The 15,748-nt window shown below is 39.9% G+C and overlaps 1 protein-coding gene across 1 annotated transcript in view; it reads left to right on the top strand.

Moving 5' to 3' along the window:
* The window catches only part of nfatc1 (nuclear factor of activated T cells 1), a 47,725-nt gene extending 36,758 nt beyond the window's left edge, over positions 1-10,967 (top strand). Inside the window, exon 10 of the mRNA XM_040020918.1 lies at positions 8,065-10,967. Coding sequence (XP_039876852.1) covers positions 8,065-8,120 — 56 coding nt within the window. The 3' untranslated portion in view covers positions 8,121-10,967. The remainder of the gene's footprint in view (positions 1-8,064) is intronic.
* The last annotated feature ends 4,781 nt before the right edge of the window (positions 10,968-15,748 follow it).

The raw sequence follows: 15,748 nt of genomic DNA, 5'->3' as shown, positions 1-15,748 counted from the left end.
AACAGTCTGGATAAATACATTATCACTTCTTTACCCCGTCTGCGGTAATATTTGGCAGGCTGGAGCTCCAGATTTGATTTGTTAATGTGCTTTTTTTCAGGTTCTAACGTTCCAGCCAGGTGTAGTTAATGAAATCAAAGTATTTAACTACGCCATCACAGTCATAATGGATATTCCTGAAGGGTATCCTTGTTAGACGTGTTTTCGCTGGCAAATTGAGGGAAATTTTGCTAAACATTCCTTCGTTATTGTGGCTTCTCACTTCATTAAACCTTTGGCATGGCTTGATACAGCTTTACGGCCTCGCTCAGGTGTGATGTCGAGCGTGCTTGTTAAACCACAGACATCCGTATCTGAGGCTTTTTTGCTCATACAGAGTCCTTTCTGAAATGTGATCGCGGGTAGATTTTATTTTTTTTTAGTATATAACGAGTAGTCTTTGCTCAATTTGATTTAATTTCACAGAAATTTAAACACTTATCCTGTTAAACAGCCACACTATGCTTCATTTTTAACTGAAAGTGGCACAGGTGGTTTTCGTCTCCCTCTTCCACTGGTACTGTTTTCGTCTTATTATCCGTGTTTGCACAGCCTCTAATATTCATCAGGACCCCCCTCCGCTGCGCATTTTTTCACACCGTCCCCCGAGAGGCCACAAACATATCTGTTCGTGGAAAGTCTGACTCGCGTAGTCTGGAGCCAAAGGTACAGTATAGGCTGCAGGGTGCTGCTGAGGGAGATGGAGGTCTGCCACACTGCTATAAAACTTGCTGACTGGAGAGGTTTGCATGCTTCCCTTTAGCTCAGAATGAGTCTGGATGAGGTGGCGAAAGCCATACGTTATACTGCACAGTAGTGTGTCCAACACTTTTGTCAGTGGTGAGGTAACACGAGCAAAGCATTTGAGCCCGATGTGAGCCAGCGCATTATGAAATGCTTTTTATGGCGTGTTGTGGCTTGTTAGATGTCAGAAATGTACAATTGATGACCAGAGATTTAGGCTATCAGAGGAAAAATATTTTGGAATAAATCTGTGAGTCATACCTGACTCTGTTAAATCACTCAGATTTTATACAGTAAAAGGCAGTTTTACAAATTTTATTATGTTTAGAAGGAATTGTTAGCTTTCTTTTTATTTGTTTGTGCTCTATTCACCAATATTCACATCTGCCATGTGTTACTCATTGCTCATTTACTGGTGCATCATTAAACTCAATAAAAAGCACACACAAAATATGTTGTAATGCAGTGGAAAAGTCCCAGGGTAAAGATTTATCTTAATTATGTAAAGTTTGGTGCAGCGGTTAATACTGTCGCCTGCAAAACTGCACCTTTCCTCGTCGTGTGGAGTGAGCGCCCTGGTGTCCTTCTGCAGTCCAGAAACAGTTTATTAGATTACCAGGTGATTCTATGCACTGAATACCTGCCTGAGGTGATGGAGACGAGTGAAAATAGATGTAGAGACTACTTTACGAATTTGGTAGGGCAGTTATAATTGAAGAGGCGGTCTTTACGGTCTAAAAAGTTGCTGGGAATCAGTGTGTGTGACAGAAGAAGCATTGAAGCTACAGTGTAAAAGACACTGGATTTACATATGTGTCCTTTTGATGAGTTTTTAGGTTAAAGCACTGTATGAATGCAGTCTATTTGCTGCTGTAATTGCTTTTTCTCTCCTTTGCCTAAGTTATACTGAAAGATGAATCCAACCTTTTTTCTGTCTCGTGTGCAGAGACAAACTAACATTTATTGATCGGCACTAAATGCAAAGTGCAGCTGAGGTTTAGAGGAATGTTATTGGTTTTACAGATACTTGGATTTAGATACCAGAAAAACGAATCTTTGTGACTTTGCTGGATCACCATGTTATTAAAATTCACCCCGAAAGCATCCATCTCCTCCTTCCTGAGACATTTTCACTAAAAAACAAAAATATCAACCTCACGGTGACAGTAGATAAAAAGTCAGGCCATCGCCGGAGTCTGTTAGACTCTTCCTACGAGGGCCATAACTGCCTGCAAGAAATCTACAGGCGATCTGTCCAAGAGCTCTTGAGATATTTCAGTCTGGACAGACCGACAGAGCGGCTCTGGCGTCCTCCGAGGCTGCTGCTGGCATGGCTAAAGACGATTCCACATTTGAACTAACAACATTTGGCGAAAATGTCGACAACCAAAATTTGACAAAGGATATAAATACAAGATCACGGTTTCCTCTCCCTTTCTGTAATTCTATTTTATTTAGACATAAAAAGTTTCCAGTAATCTATTGTTCAGACATTTTTAAATAATACCTGAGTTTAAAAGAAAAACTTGGCTGAATCTGTGGTGAACTACAGAACCGCTCTGTGGGACTGACTTGCAGTAACCCAGTAGGAGCCTCATAATGTGGGCCAAGAACATCTTGTGGCTTGTGGCCTGGATTTGACGTGGCAGTAAACCGGGGGAGGGTTCGTGGTGTTTTCTGCCCCCCAACTTTTTTTTTCTCATTGTATCAGCGCAACTCTCCAAGCTGACGTATTCCCTTCGTTCAGCGAGGCTGCTGGATATCTCGCTGCCGGATCGGCTCGTCTGTAGCCTTGTATTATTACAGGCTGGTTCGTGTTGGCAGCTTCCAGCCTTTAATGAGGCAAACAGCGCTGTCCTGCTAATTGTTTGGGAGTTCCTTGGGGTTTCCTGGTTGGAGAGCCGGGCTATATCAGTCCGATCCAGCTGCTGTCAGCCACCATGGGAGAGGAAACCAGTTCCTGGATTACTTCATATCAAACCCCAACATCCACGCTCTACAGCAGATGTAACGCTTGATAAAGATTGCCTCAGTATCTTCCGTTAAATCATATTCATATTGATGATTATCTTTGAGTTTGGGTTAGAGTTAGATGCATGAACATGCCGGTAAAAGTATTTATTATTTAAAATAAACCCCTGATCTTAATAAAAAGATTAAGTTGTTGTCATGTGAAAATTTGAAAAATGAAAACTTGAGTAATTCAGTGACGACTGAACCAAAGCAGCATCTGCTGATAATGAACATGTGATAAGACTGAAAGCCTCAAGGCAGCTACTGAACAGAGCTCGTGTTTATTTTAGAGCCTGCCCAATACTCCAAGTTGTGGCTGATGCTAGTGCCTATATTGATTTTTGGAACCTAAAAATGATCCATCAATATGTCAGCTGATATTCTTTTTAGACACTCGAGCCGGGCCTGCTGTTGTCAGTTAGTCAGAGCATGTTTTGGCATTTGTTAGGACCCAGACGCTCCTCCCCATAGCTCCTCCTTCAGCTGCTACAGGGAAAATCGAGGCCTTTCAAAGTCAGTTGGCAGACATAATTCGTCCATCGTGTCCTGGATTTGTCTTGGGCTTGTCTCCTAGTTGGAGAATCTCAAAACATCTCACCTAGAAGGCGTCCAAGATTCATTCTAATCAGATTCTTGAACCACCTCAACATACTCTGTTAGAGAACAACCCCTCGTGAATGAATGAATGAATTAGTCACTCATTTCAGCTGCTCCTTAATCACTCCTGGTTTCTAGTCGTACACTATTCACAGTTTAAATCCGTAGGTGAGGGACGAACAATAGTAAAGGTGACCAAACCATCAGTTTGTGTCCCCCACCTTACAAAGAAATCCCTAACTTGAAATCCTCCTTTCAATGCAGAGCAGAAAATTGGCCTTTTCCATCCGAGAAAACTTATTTCACAAGCTGCCGTGAGCTTCACTCGGTAACCCTGTCTGCCCTGTTGTTAACTTACTCTGCTGCAAATAACCCACAGTCAATGCACTGATGAGTATATGCCTATACTGCTACAGGCTATCTTTAATAGACCAACATATCAAATATATTAACCACTATAATGCTTCAATTCAATTTCTTTGATTTCTTCCACGAAAATCTTGTTTAGCAACCTCCCTTTCCAGATTATGGCGTAAAAACAAATTTAGTTCCCTCAAAGTTTTGATCAAAACCACATATTTATTTCCTTTTGTGAAATAAAATAAGGGCAGATGTTACCACGCGTCTCTGTGTGTTTGTGGACTTGTTTGAAGCGTCTCTGTCGCTCAGCTCTCTTAAGCAAATCAATGTGACCCACATGACACAGATGTCACACTAGTGCTGGGCCTATTTTTAGAGCTTTGTTGTAAACACACTTAGAGATCGATAGATTGACTTTATTTTTTCTTTCAATTAGACCCTCCACATCAAATGTGACACCACAACGAAAAGTAGGCCATGGTAACAGGCACATAAACAGTACATGCCGTGGCCTCACTGAGGCAAAAGATACATTTTTACTGCCTGCCCTTCCTTTGTTTCATATCAGAATAAACTGAATTATGTCTTTTTTACTGTTTCAGTCTCATGTGAAAGCCATTGAGCCAGATGTGGCGCATGATGAAGCGTAAGAAAAATAGCTGCACGGCATAATTCATCCATGATTTGGATAGTTACCGGACAGGTGATGACATGATGTGGAGGCCTGACGATGTCTTGATGTCCTAAATTTACAGCCGGCGGCCTGGCTCGACGCGCGCGTTGAGAAGTCGGTGTAATAACGTGCCCCTGAGGCCTGAACTCGGCTGTTATATCCTTCCACCTCCAGATGCACAGAAGGTCAAAGCCAGATCAAATAGAGGAGAGGAGGTCAGTCGGTTCAGTCGGGCCAGGAGAGCACACATGGCGGTGGAGCGACAGACTGTAGGAGGGTGGAGATGAGGTTTGGGAGTTTATTTCTTCAGGTTCAAGTATGTCTTCTGGTAACACCGGTCTCACATTCGCATGAGTGGTGGCAGTACGCTGTCCTGGTGACGCACGTCAAAAGCATCTCGCCTTACCATATGCACACAAGAACAGACCGTTCTGATTCTACTGTTACAACAACAGAACCTGAAGCTAAATTCTGGAGAGTTTAGATTGCGTGCAGCCAAGTCAAGCCTCCTTCAAGACGATTTCATGACCTCAGCTGCAAGACGGAGGCCACTGCACAAGAAGTCACTGCCGGTTTGCACTGATGAATCATTAGAGGCTTTGCAACGAATTTCAAATGAAGCACGAATAAAAGTAGCCGATGATTAGCTGTAGGTTCATTTTCCAGTCTTTTTCCTACATTTGCTGAGGTGATCAACTTGTCAACGTTGTTTAAGCACCAAAACTGTGCTGCTGTTATTGCGCAGTGTTCGGCTATGTCGTTGATTTAAATTGTTGCTGCCGCAGTCATAATTTTCACGATGCCAAGCAGGTCTGACAAATGGTTCAATTTTCAAGGATAAGTAGAAAATCCTTAAATTTGAAAAGTTGTAGTCGGCAATATTCTGAGTGAAGAAAAATGCCTTGATTTATTATTTGAACTTCAGCACGTCATCCTGACCACACGCCTAAATGCACTGAGTTGAGTTTCTGCTTGACTGGCTGATTAGTTATTTGTGTTAATGAGCAGCAGAACAGATGTTCTTAATAAAGTGTGTGTATTTTCATTTTTATGGATCCGCTAATTCATTAACTGGCAAATCATTTCAGCCCCGTTCATCAGCATGCAGCTAAAACCTAAAAGGTTCCTTTGCAGCCTTCTGTTTAATGTCTGCAAGATGATTTTGGTACAAAAGTGAAAGATTGGATCAAATACCTTTGACCTAGAAGAAGAGGAAATGCGAAGATTTTACCTCTAATTTTACATTTTAATAATGCCGGGGAAGCTTGTCGACAGGAAGTGATTTAAAGCACCTGCTGCCTTGCCTCCTTGCCTTTCCCCGGCTTTGTTTCTTATGAGGACACATTGCTGTGAATCTCAGCCTCATATTTGCATAATAGCTTCAGTGTGTCCATGTGTTTCTGTGCTACGAGCAGGAGTTACCGCTGCTGTACTGTAGATATCAAACATGCCAAACAGATCTCATTGTTCCTTTATTAATCGCAGTCCGTCAACGAGCCAAGCACATTTACTTCATGTCTAGACGAGCGTAACGTATCTCTCTGTAATTGTAAACAGCTTCGGTGAGAATCTAGATGATTTTGGCGTTTTGGTACGAAGGTTTTGCATCCACACATTTAGGTGATTATGACACACTTTTATTATTTTGTTTTTCACCATGACAGCCTCCCACGCACACTGATTCCTTTTTGGTGGGTGGGTGTGTATGCTGACATTGAGCAACACATGCAACCCATTATATTTTTGCGATAGGAAGTGTGGGGTATTTCTGGTAGGAAGTGTCCGTGCCAGTGCTGGGTCACTGAGGAAAGAGCTGCTCTGTTGCCTGCAATGAAAATAGATGTTTTTAAGAAGGAAAAAAAAAACATCTTCCATTGTGTGTGTGCGTGGGGGGGCTGCTGCTCTGACCAGCCAGACAGAGGGAATTCCTCTCTCAGCCCTCTGGCTTGGTTTCTTCAGGCCAGATCCAGGGGTCTTCCCCTTCCCCTCTCACATTTCTCATCATTATGAAAGGGGAGCGGACGTGGGCTTAACCTAGATACTGGGTTAAACCGTAAACAGCAGACTAATGAGGGAGAAACTGACTTTCAAGTAATAAATGTGTTTACATTCACAGTTTAAAGAACGGTAAAAATCAAGACAGACGAAAAACAACACAATCAATTATAGTAACCAAAAATGACTGATTTGTGAGTCTCCCCGTTGTCGGCGCATTCATATGTACGTATAGGTTTTTCTTGTGTAGCAGCTACAGTCAGTCAGACTGTGTAGCTGCTCTTTGAACACGGCACACCATCTGTACACAGCTGATAAAAAGAGATAAACAAGTGCACCTGGAGGCAGCAGGATGTTGCATCATCTCTCCTGATAAAAAATGCCTGGGGACCTCCAGTGTAAAGTGATTCTATCAGACTGACTCAGAGGAAATAACAGGTTCTGTATGGCTCAGAGGAGTTTTGCTCACACTGGCAGAAATAGCACCTTATAGATGCACTAACAAGTGTATAATAGCCTTGTGCAATGAGAAAAGCAAAGTTTTACTAAGCACATTTACTTTTTCTGGGCTCTCTAGTTATCCTTATAAGGGCATCATTTTTAAAAATGCATGTATTTGATGAACCCAACAGCTAACAGGCAAAGTTAGACCAAGACTTTAAAAAACAAAAACTTTATTAAAACCTTCATTTTTTTTCATAAAGCTTATAGATAGAGCTGGAAGCTTTGCTCCTATAGGCTCAGACAGCTGGGGAGCTTCATGTTATACTCTGTGATGTACTGAGCATTTCTTCTCCTCTCGCCTCCTCCTTTCCCTCCCCAGGTGTTTATATGTCACCGCTGCATGTGTTTTTCCTGTCTCCCTATGCTCTTTATTTTCTTCCTAACAGAAAAAAACCTCCTGCAGACCCAGGCTCGGGGAGGTGCCCCTTTGAGCCTGGGAGGCGTCTCCTAGTGCTGCTTAAAGGAGATTGTCTGATTGTAGGGGGTTTTCTCCGTTACTGCGTAGCTTCTTACGTTGCAGCACCTTTAGGAAGCTGTTGGTGTGATTTGGCACTATATAAATAAATTTGAATTGAGATGAATGAAAACTCTGTGTGTGTTAGATGTTATAAAATGTCAGTGTTTGCTTTTGTGTGATTGCTGAAACTATTTCAGGCTCATCTTATGCAAACTTGCTGCAAGAATTAAATGAACATTAGAAATTCAAAAGTAATAATAAAAATGAGCCAAGAATTAATCCGTGTGTTTTAAAGACTTTATCAGGTTTTATCATGAATGTTTATCACTTGACATTTTTGTGCTGAACTTTACTGCACCAACTGTTTTTCTTGGTTTTTATTTGCTGGTTAAATCAATGCACTATAGCCTCTTTGTTAGGTTCAGAATAATTCCCTTCAGGAGCAGTAACCCTGCCAAATTAACACTGTGTGCATAAAGGTGACACACTGCACACTTTGATGAAAACACTCCGAGACAAAACTGCGAAAAGAACTGAAAAGTGACCAAAAAATAACCATTGCATCAATGTTTCAAGCTTGGACTGAATAAGAAGCGAAAAAGAGACTTAGAACGGGCCTTTTTAGGTATTTTGGAGGAAACCTGAAATCCTGATCATCCTTTTCTCTCTTTTCCTTTTGCAGTAAACGAGATCATCAGGAACGACCTGTCGAGCATCTCCGTCCACAGCCACGCGTAGTTTCCCGTCTCCGCCACCAGTGACAGGAATTTTTTTTAAAAAAGGGAAGCACCAAATGAATTTGACATTATGCTCCACATGTTTGGACTAAGGCATGCAGGAAGCAGCAAAAGGAAACGCAAGGAGAACAATTCTAAATGTATTGTCCAGATGATCAGGGTCCAACGTGTGCCTTGTTTTTCATATATAATAACGTTACATAGAACCTATCCAAGGTATAGATTACATGACTGACATGTAAGTTAAGTATGTAGCAACCAAACCTGCCATTTCCAGCCTTTACAAGAAAGTGTGCTTTTAGAGGACCAAGATTTGCTTTGTTGTTGTTGTTGTTTTCTTTGGGGTTTTTTTGTTGTTTTGGGGTTTTTGTTTGTATGGCTGCGGTTTGTAAATGAGTCGGCGCCCATGAGTTGTGTCATTTGTATATAAATTTGGATGTGTAGTGCTCCAGTTTGCATATCTGGCTTTACAGAGAAACCATTTAAAAGACAAGTGCCTTTTTGACTGGAAGCAAAAAGACATGGCCTTGGCTTCACATATTCAACCTCAAAATTTCAAATTAAATATATTTTAGGGGCAACTTAACTTACATTTTCCTGAACAGTGGATACTGTGGGCAAAAGTGACAATTAAGGGATTATGGCGAATGCAAGAAGATAGAGTACATGCAGTGTAACTTGCATGTAGTCAGCAAACTATGTTGTCTGTTATACTGTGATGTCTGTCTGGAGTTCAGCCTTTCATTTTGGAAATGGAAAGTTGGATTTTTCCCCATCATCATACTGTTCAGACATAATTTTCTTGCAGAGAACCAACAACAAGCACTTATCCACTAAACTAGTGGCATTTCCTGTCAATGTTTCATTAATGCAGGGGTGGAGCCAAAGACAGCCAAAGGTGAAGCCAACCAGGACTTCGAAAAACTATAAACAAAAAAAATGGCACTAGCGACATAGTCCTGGATGAACTGAAGCCGTATCCCAAAAGTGAAAGTTTGCGGGGTAAAAGTTTTTCCTGACAGACTATAAATGTAGTTCAGTTTGTATGTTGTAGTTAAATACCTTTCTGTGTGTCAGCACTATTTGACACATTATGGCAACTGCTGTATTGATTTCAGCCATGAAGTGGGCAGCAGCGGCGTCCTGACTTACATCCTTAACAGACAACTAGCAAATGGCTAGTGTTTTGGGCAAAATTAGTTTCCTTTCAGAAAAACCAAAAAGCATGAGTGTCATTTTATTTCAATTTGGGCATACAGCTTATGCACAAAAGCACTGGACCACCTACACATTACACTTACAGGAGCTGCTCAGCCATTAAAACCCACACCACGAAACTCCTGGTACACAGTTTTTGCGCTGTTAATGTGAGAGGAGGTTTGGAGCTCTGCAGTTATGCGTTGGCGACTTGTACCCAGAATGCACGGCAAACCTGCTCTGTAGCTTGACGTGGTCTGACACACCTCCGCTTTGCAGTAATACAACTTATAGTTGATCGTGGAGGGAAGAAAGCAACTGACTTGTTTGTAAGAGTGGCATCGTCTTACAGTACCACACTCAAATTCAGTGAGCTCTTTAGAACAACACATTCATTCACAAATGTTTGCAAAGGCAGACTGCATGGCTAGGTGCTTAATTTCATACACCTGTGGCAATGAGACTGAAAACACCTGAACGATTGAGAGCTGCGTCCCAATACTTTCATCCATTATCGGTACTGTATCAGCAAAAAGCAAAGTAGAAATGGGGGTTTTGTCTAGCATGCTTGTATAAATAATTATCTTAGCCATCCACTGAATCCTAATCATTGATGACTATCTGTTGCAAGCCCGGCTGCAAACCAGTTTTTGTGCAATAGCATTAATAGGAAGTGGAATACTTCTCTTTGAATGGCTCTCAGCTTGTTTAAGAGGGATGCAAATAATCACAGAACTGGAGTTACATTTAGTAACCTCTATTTTTCTAGCAGAACTTTTTTTGTAAACACCATGACCATTTTAACAGCTCATCCATCAGTTGAAATTGTAATTATCTTATGAACTTTAGCTTCAATTTAGCAGCATAAGACTTTCTAATTGTAACTGAGTGTTAAATGAGCCCTCATAATGTGCTACTACATGCCTGCATAAGCAAATGATAAGTGACACACAAAAAAATGCTAAGCTGGAAAAATAAATAGTCATCTGTTTCAGCCTGGCCACCCCATAAACTTGTCTGGCTCAGCCACTGCATTAAGTTGACAAGTCATTTCCTCCAACCCAGCCGTTAACTGCTTTTTACACCTTTTTTTTTAGTCATTTTTAATAAAAAAAGAATACATACAGACTTGAAAAGTAACAAATAAAATGTTAGCTGCAGTAATACTGGTTCGACTTTTTAAAAAAAATCATCTCAGTTTTGATGAAGCTTGACTTTTATTACTCCCTGGAAGCTATGCAACATGCAGGTAGCATTAATCTCTGAGAGAATGTAAACATTCACCGTCATATCTCTAATCCAAAGATTACTTTGCAGCGGTGAACAGCAATACGAATATACACACATTTTTGTTTTTGTATTTTCATATTTATTCTCTTAGCATGAGCTCAACGTTTATTCACGTTTATCATACAGCTTGTTTTAGACGGTTACATACTGCATACTGTGGTTTACCTGCTAATTTGTCAGCGCTCGCACACTTGTTCCCAGTTTTATATGTATTTATGAGTCTTAATCTGTGTAACTGAAGAGCATGAGAGAAGCCATACTGAAATGTTTCAGAGGAGACGGTTACTCTTTGTCAGTAACTCATAACTCTCCTTTGTCATATTTTGTGTACTTGTCAATAAATAAGCCTTCATCTCTTTGATCTGCGTTGTCTCAGTTTTACTGTAGGAATGAAATCAGCAGTTTTATATGTACGTTATGTGTGTTGTCACAACAAAGGCGGCAATTTGTCTCATCGCCTTAGGTTAGAAAAAAGACTAAAAGAAATAATTAGTTTACATACTGGTAATATGGTAAAGGTAATGGACCAAAAGTTCCCTCGTAATAAGTTTGTTATACTGAACTTTGAACTACAGATCTGTTCAGAATTTATAATATCTGGCATAAATACATTTATTATTAATCCTCAATGTTTCAAAGAGCACAGAGAGTGTGTTATTTTAGCTTTCACAGCACACAATATCCTCTCCTCTTTTACCAAAGATATGAAAACATAACAGCCAGCTGCTGGGATTCATTAGATAACTGTGTATAATCATTACAACCATTAAATGCTGCCCTCGCTGCTATATCTTTTTTAAAAAAAAACTTTTCATAACTGTCATTTATAATTGTCAATTCTAACTCAACTTCAGTTGTCAATCTGTGGATTCATAGCAGTGGTAGGAAACCTTGAAGTACTGCATGTGTTTCCCACATTTGTTCCTCATTTTGTTTTATTTTTGCAGAGCAGAAGTTGCATCTCCACCTTTCCTGTCCTCTTATGTTGGCTTCTTTTGTGACTTCTTGATTAAGGCCAGACACACGCTGTGATCCTTTTACCAGTGCCGCTGAAGCTGTTGTAAGAAGGTGGTGTCGCTTTTTGCATGCAAGGAGTCACAAAAGCCTTCAGGATAAATGTCTCGCTTGCTGGCTCAGAGTTATGGGAGGGGCTGTAATCAGAGTTTCCTTGCTCTGAAACATCCTCTAAATCGTGAGACGATCATGTTAGGCTCCACTTCACCTCGGTTTGTGCACAAAGATCAACCTCAGCTGATATTTGCTTTAAGCACTGGGTCAAATGTTGTTGCTGAAGGTAACTAGGTCATGTCAGTCATGTTCCATGTTACACATCATATACAAATCAGGTTCCAAGAGTGTATTCATTTAAATATGTTATGAATGAATTGAAATGAATGGAGGGCAAAGGGTGCCTTTTATTACGGTAAAAGTAAAATATGAACACTAAAGAAAAATTCTCAGTAAAAATATCTGTTAAAAAAAAAAACTTCTCAAACCTTGATACATTGCATGTGCGTTTTTTCCTAAGTCAGAATTAAATTTAAGCAGTGAAATAGTGAGTGACAGTGTTTATAAGTTCTTTATACTGAGTCTTACTATAGTTGTCAGTGTGTTTATTTTACGCGTTCGTGATAAACACACACTTATATATAAATTGGGGTGTTCGTGATTCAAACGAGTACTTTTGCCAACTCGCAGTATTTTTTATTGTATTTATTTTAGTTCTAACAACCAAATGCAGTGTTTATTTTACATACTGAATCCAAAATTCGGCGGTTGTGTTTGTAGTGTGGGGTGGAAGCCTGGATGATTCTAGCCCTCGGTGAGTTAACATTTAGACGTTGACTTCTTAAGTTTTGAGAGTGCCAGTTTAGGAAGCCAACGTATGACTGAGGACCTTTTTTGTTATTTTACAAGGAAAATGTTCCAGATTAATGTCTGCATCATCGATGTACTGGTTCATAGCTGTTTAGCCATTATTGCGGTGGCATTTCTTACCAACAGATGTATTCATCAGTGTTAGGAAGGTTATAAGGACTATAAAGGTCAAGGTGAAAATAAAGAGAAAAGCTCCTTTCTCCTTCGGCCGAAGTTTGAGAAACCTGACCATTGACTGTATAAAAAGGTGGATGCTGGCACTGTGAAGTCATCACTTTGTCCATTTTGAAGTCTGAACTTTAAGTTTATAGCTGATGTATCTTCATTTATCTTCATTTTCTTGATCCAAAAGTGACCATGACATGTTCACTAGCATGCTATGTACATTATATACGGGAAATTACCCCCTAACTTTAGTAAGCTCGGTTAGCGATGCACATTAACAGATACCTGCAAAGTAATGGGGACATAAAATACTAGAACAACCATCCAAGCATGATTTCGTCTGGCTCTGAAAATCTGATATGGAAACAGAGATGTTAAAATCACAGTGGCTACATCTCTCATATAGGCTACATTTATCACACTAACAGAGAAACATCATTAATATAAAGTGACACGATATAACCAGAAAAAAAGAGGAAAAGAAAAATATTGATACTTTTTACAACAACTAACTGTTCTTGGGATTATCAGAGCTCTTGTGTGAAAGCAGAAATCAATCCTGCAACCATTAACTCCCTGACTCGTCCAGTGTTAACCAGTATCTGCTCTTCATTAACAAATGTGTTTGATTGGAGCTAAAAATAAATAAATAACATAACCATTCATTTCCAAAGCAGAAACATTTGTGATGCAGCAACGTAAAATGTATATTCAGAAAGAAAAAGAAAAGTACTGTTCTGAGTCTTGTGTGATAACCTGTGTGCTCCTTATAGTGCTGTCAGTGCAGCGCGCAGGATTTCTTTCTCAGTTATGGTCCACACTGACACCTTGTGGTCTGTGGGATTTCTGCTTTGCCTAACACAATAAATCTCAGCGCTCAGCTGCTGGTTTCTTTACATTTGTTTTTCCTTTATGTTTGAGAATGTCACAGCCAGTACCGTCACGAACATCCTTCACACTTTGCCAGTAGGAAAATCAGGACGTGTTTTGCTTGGCTGCCTTTAACCCACTTGTCGCCTTTTAGGGAAATCAGGTGTCATTTGTACTGTGTGCGCTGCAAAGTCTGTCATTTTTGTCGGCCTTCAAGCAGCAGCTTTACACACCTGGTAAGCACAGACTTTGAGTTTCAGTGTTATTTTGTTTTCTGATTATATTCATAAATGTCATTTCATGTCATGTCTGTTGTCGTCTTCTTATTTAAGCCTTATTTTAAAAGAAAAAGTTAATAATACACAGATTTTTAAGGTCACAATGTTACAACTGATTCTCAAAAATGCTTGTGTTTTGAAAACTCCGTTAGTACAGTAAAGATTCTCTTCTCTTTTTTTTTTTTATCTTTTTGAAGATCAAAATCAATAAATAAAGTTGCATATGTTTTTTTAATTTCCTGGTAGGACAACTAAGTTGAAACTGTATCCAAAAATATAAAAATGTAAATGATTAAAACACATTTTATTATACAGTAGGCATTTCTGTATTTATATAATACCCTAGCATTTATATTACAACATATAGACTTATTGGTCTCTTTATTAGGTACACCTGTTTAACTGTTCGTTGACGCAGATATCTAGTCAGCCAATCACATGCCAGCATCTCAATACATTTAGGCACGTCGAAATGATCAAGACCATCTGCTGAAGTTGAGAAGAAAGGTGATTTAAATGACTCTGAATGATGCATAGTTGCTGGTGCCAGACACGCTGGTCTGCTGGTCTTTCCTAATGAACATTTCTGGAATTTACAGAGAATAGTTTGAAAATGAAAAGATATCCAATGAGCGGCAGTCCTCTGGGCAAAAATGCCTTGTTATAATAATTGTTATAATAATTAAGGCAGTGCTAAAGGGAAGGAGAAGAGGGAGGAGGTTTCAACTACATAGTGTACCTAATAGTGTTTGGTGAGTGGACATGTAAAACATTTGAATCTTTAAACCTCTATTGGCAGCTTTTCACTGATTTTCTTTTCTCTCTGTTTTCAACTGCAGTCTGGTAAGATGGAGAATTTATCCAGCAATGCCACATTCAACTCCAGCAAAGCTGACCAATGTCTTTTTGCACCTACTCAAATAGCGATGCTCTCAGTGATTGACATCTTTACTTTTATCATCGGGGAAGCAGTGGTAGGGAAACTGCTGTGGATCATCTTCACATCCAAGAAGGCTATAGATATCCTCAACTGTAATTTAGCTATCTTCCACACTGTGCATTATTTTATATCCTTCGTTCATTTAATTTTCCTGTTTTTGCTGCCACAGTACCAGATAAACCTGCTCAAGGTTTTGCTTACCTACACACAAACAGGAGGCGCATCAAGTTTGGTTTTCATATGCATGGAGAGATACGTTGCTGTGGTTTACCCCACATCTTACCATCTGCTGAATAAATACAAATTCAGGGAGATGTGTGCTCTGACAGTGTGGCTCCTTACTGCAGTTACTGTTTTCATAAGTAATCTATTTAATATCCCCTCTCAGACAGATCTGGTATTAAGGGCTATCCCACGTTTTCTGGTGTTATTCAGTTGCACAATGATGATCTACTACAACAGAAACATCTTGATAACGCTGATGAAATCAGCACCAGAAAAAGATGAGCTGCATCCTGCCAAGAAAAGAGCCTTCCTAACCATCCGGGCTACCACATTCATCAACTTGTCATGTTATATTCCAGCAACCATGTTGCAAATGTTCATCTATCTGCACCAACCTGCATATGATTGTTCACTAATACCTCTGTGTATAATATTAGTGTCTATTGCAAGTCTCGGACATCCATTGTTTTACCTGTCAACCCAAAGGAAGCTGCGCCTCTGCTTAAAGAGAGAAATGAAAGCCAGATGACTGTCTATCAGTCCATTCTGGTCATTTAAACTCAAGTTAAGGGCATTTAGATAGATAGATAGATAGATAGATAGATAGATAGATAGATAGATAGATAGATAGATAGATAGATGTGTGGGAGGGAGATAGGTATAACAGTAAAGATGCAAGGAAGAAAAAATAGTGAAAGTAGATACATTTAAATACCTGAGGTCAACCATCCAAAGCAATGGGCACTAGATGGATGAAGATGGGAGTGCAGGCAGCGTGGAGTGGGT

Source organism: Simochromis diagramma, unplaced genomic scaffold (genome assembly GCF_900408965.1).
Source record: "Simochromis diagramma unplaced genomic scaffold, fSimDia1.1 OVJJ01000753.1, whole genome shotgun sequence".
In the NCBI taxonomy this organism is placed as follows: Eukaryota; Metazoa; Chordata; class Actinopteri; order Cichliformes; family Cichlidae; genus Simochromis; species Simochromis diagramma.
This window is presented reverse-complemented; position numbering and strand designations above follow the sequence as displayed.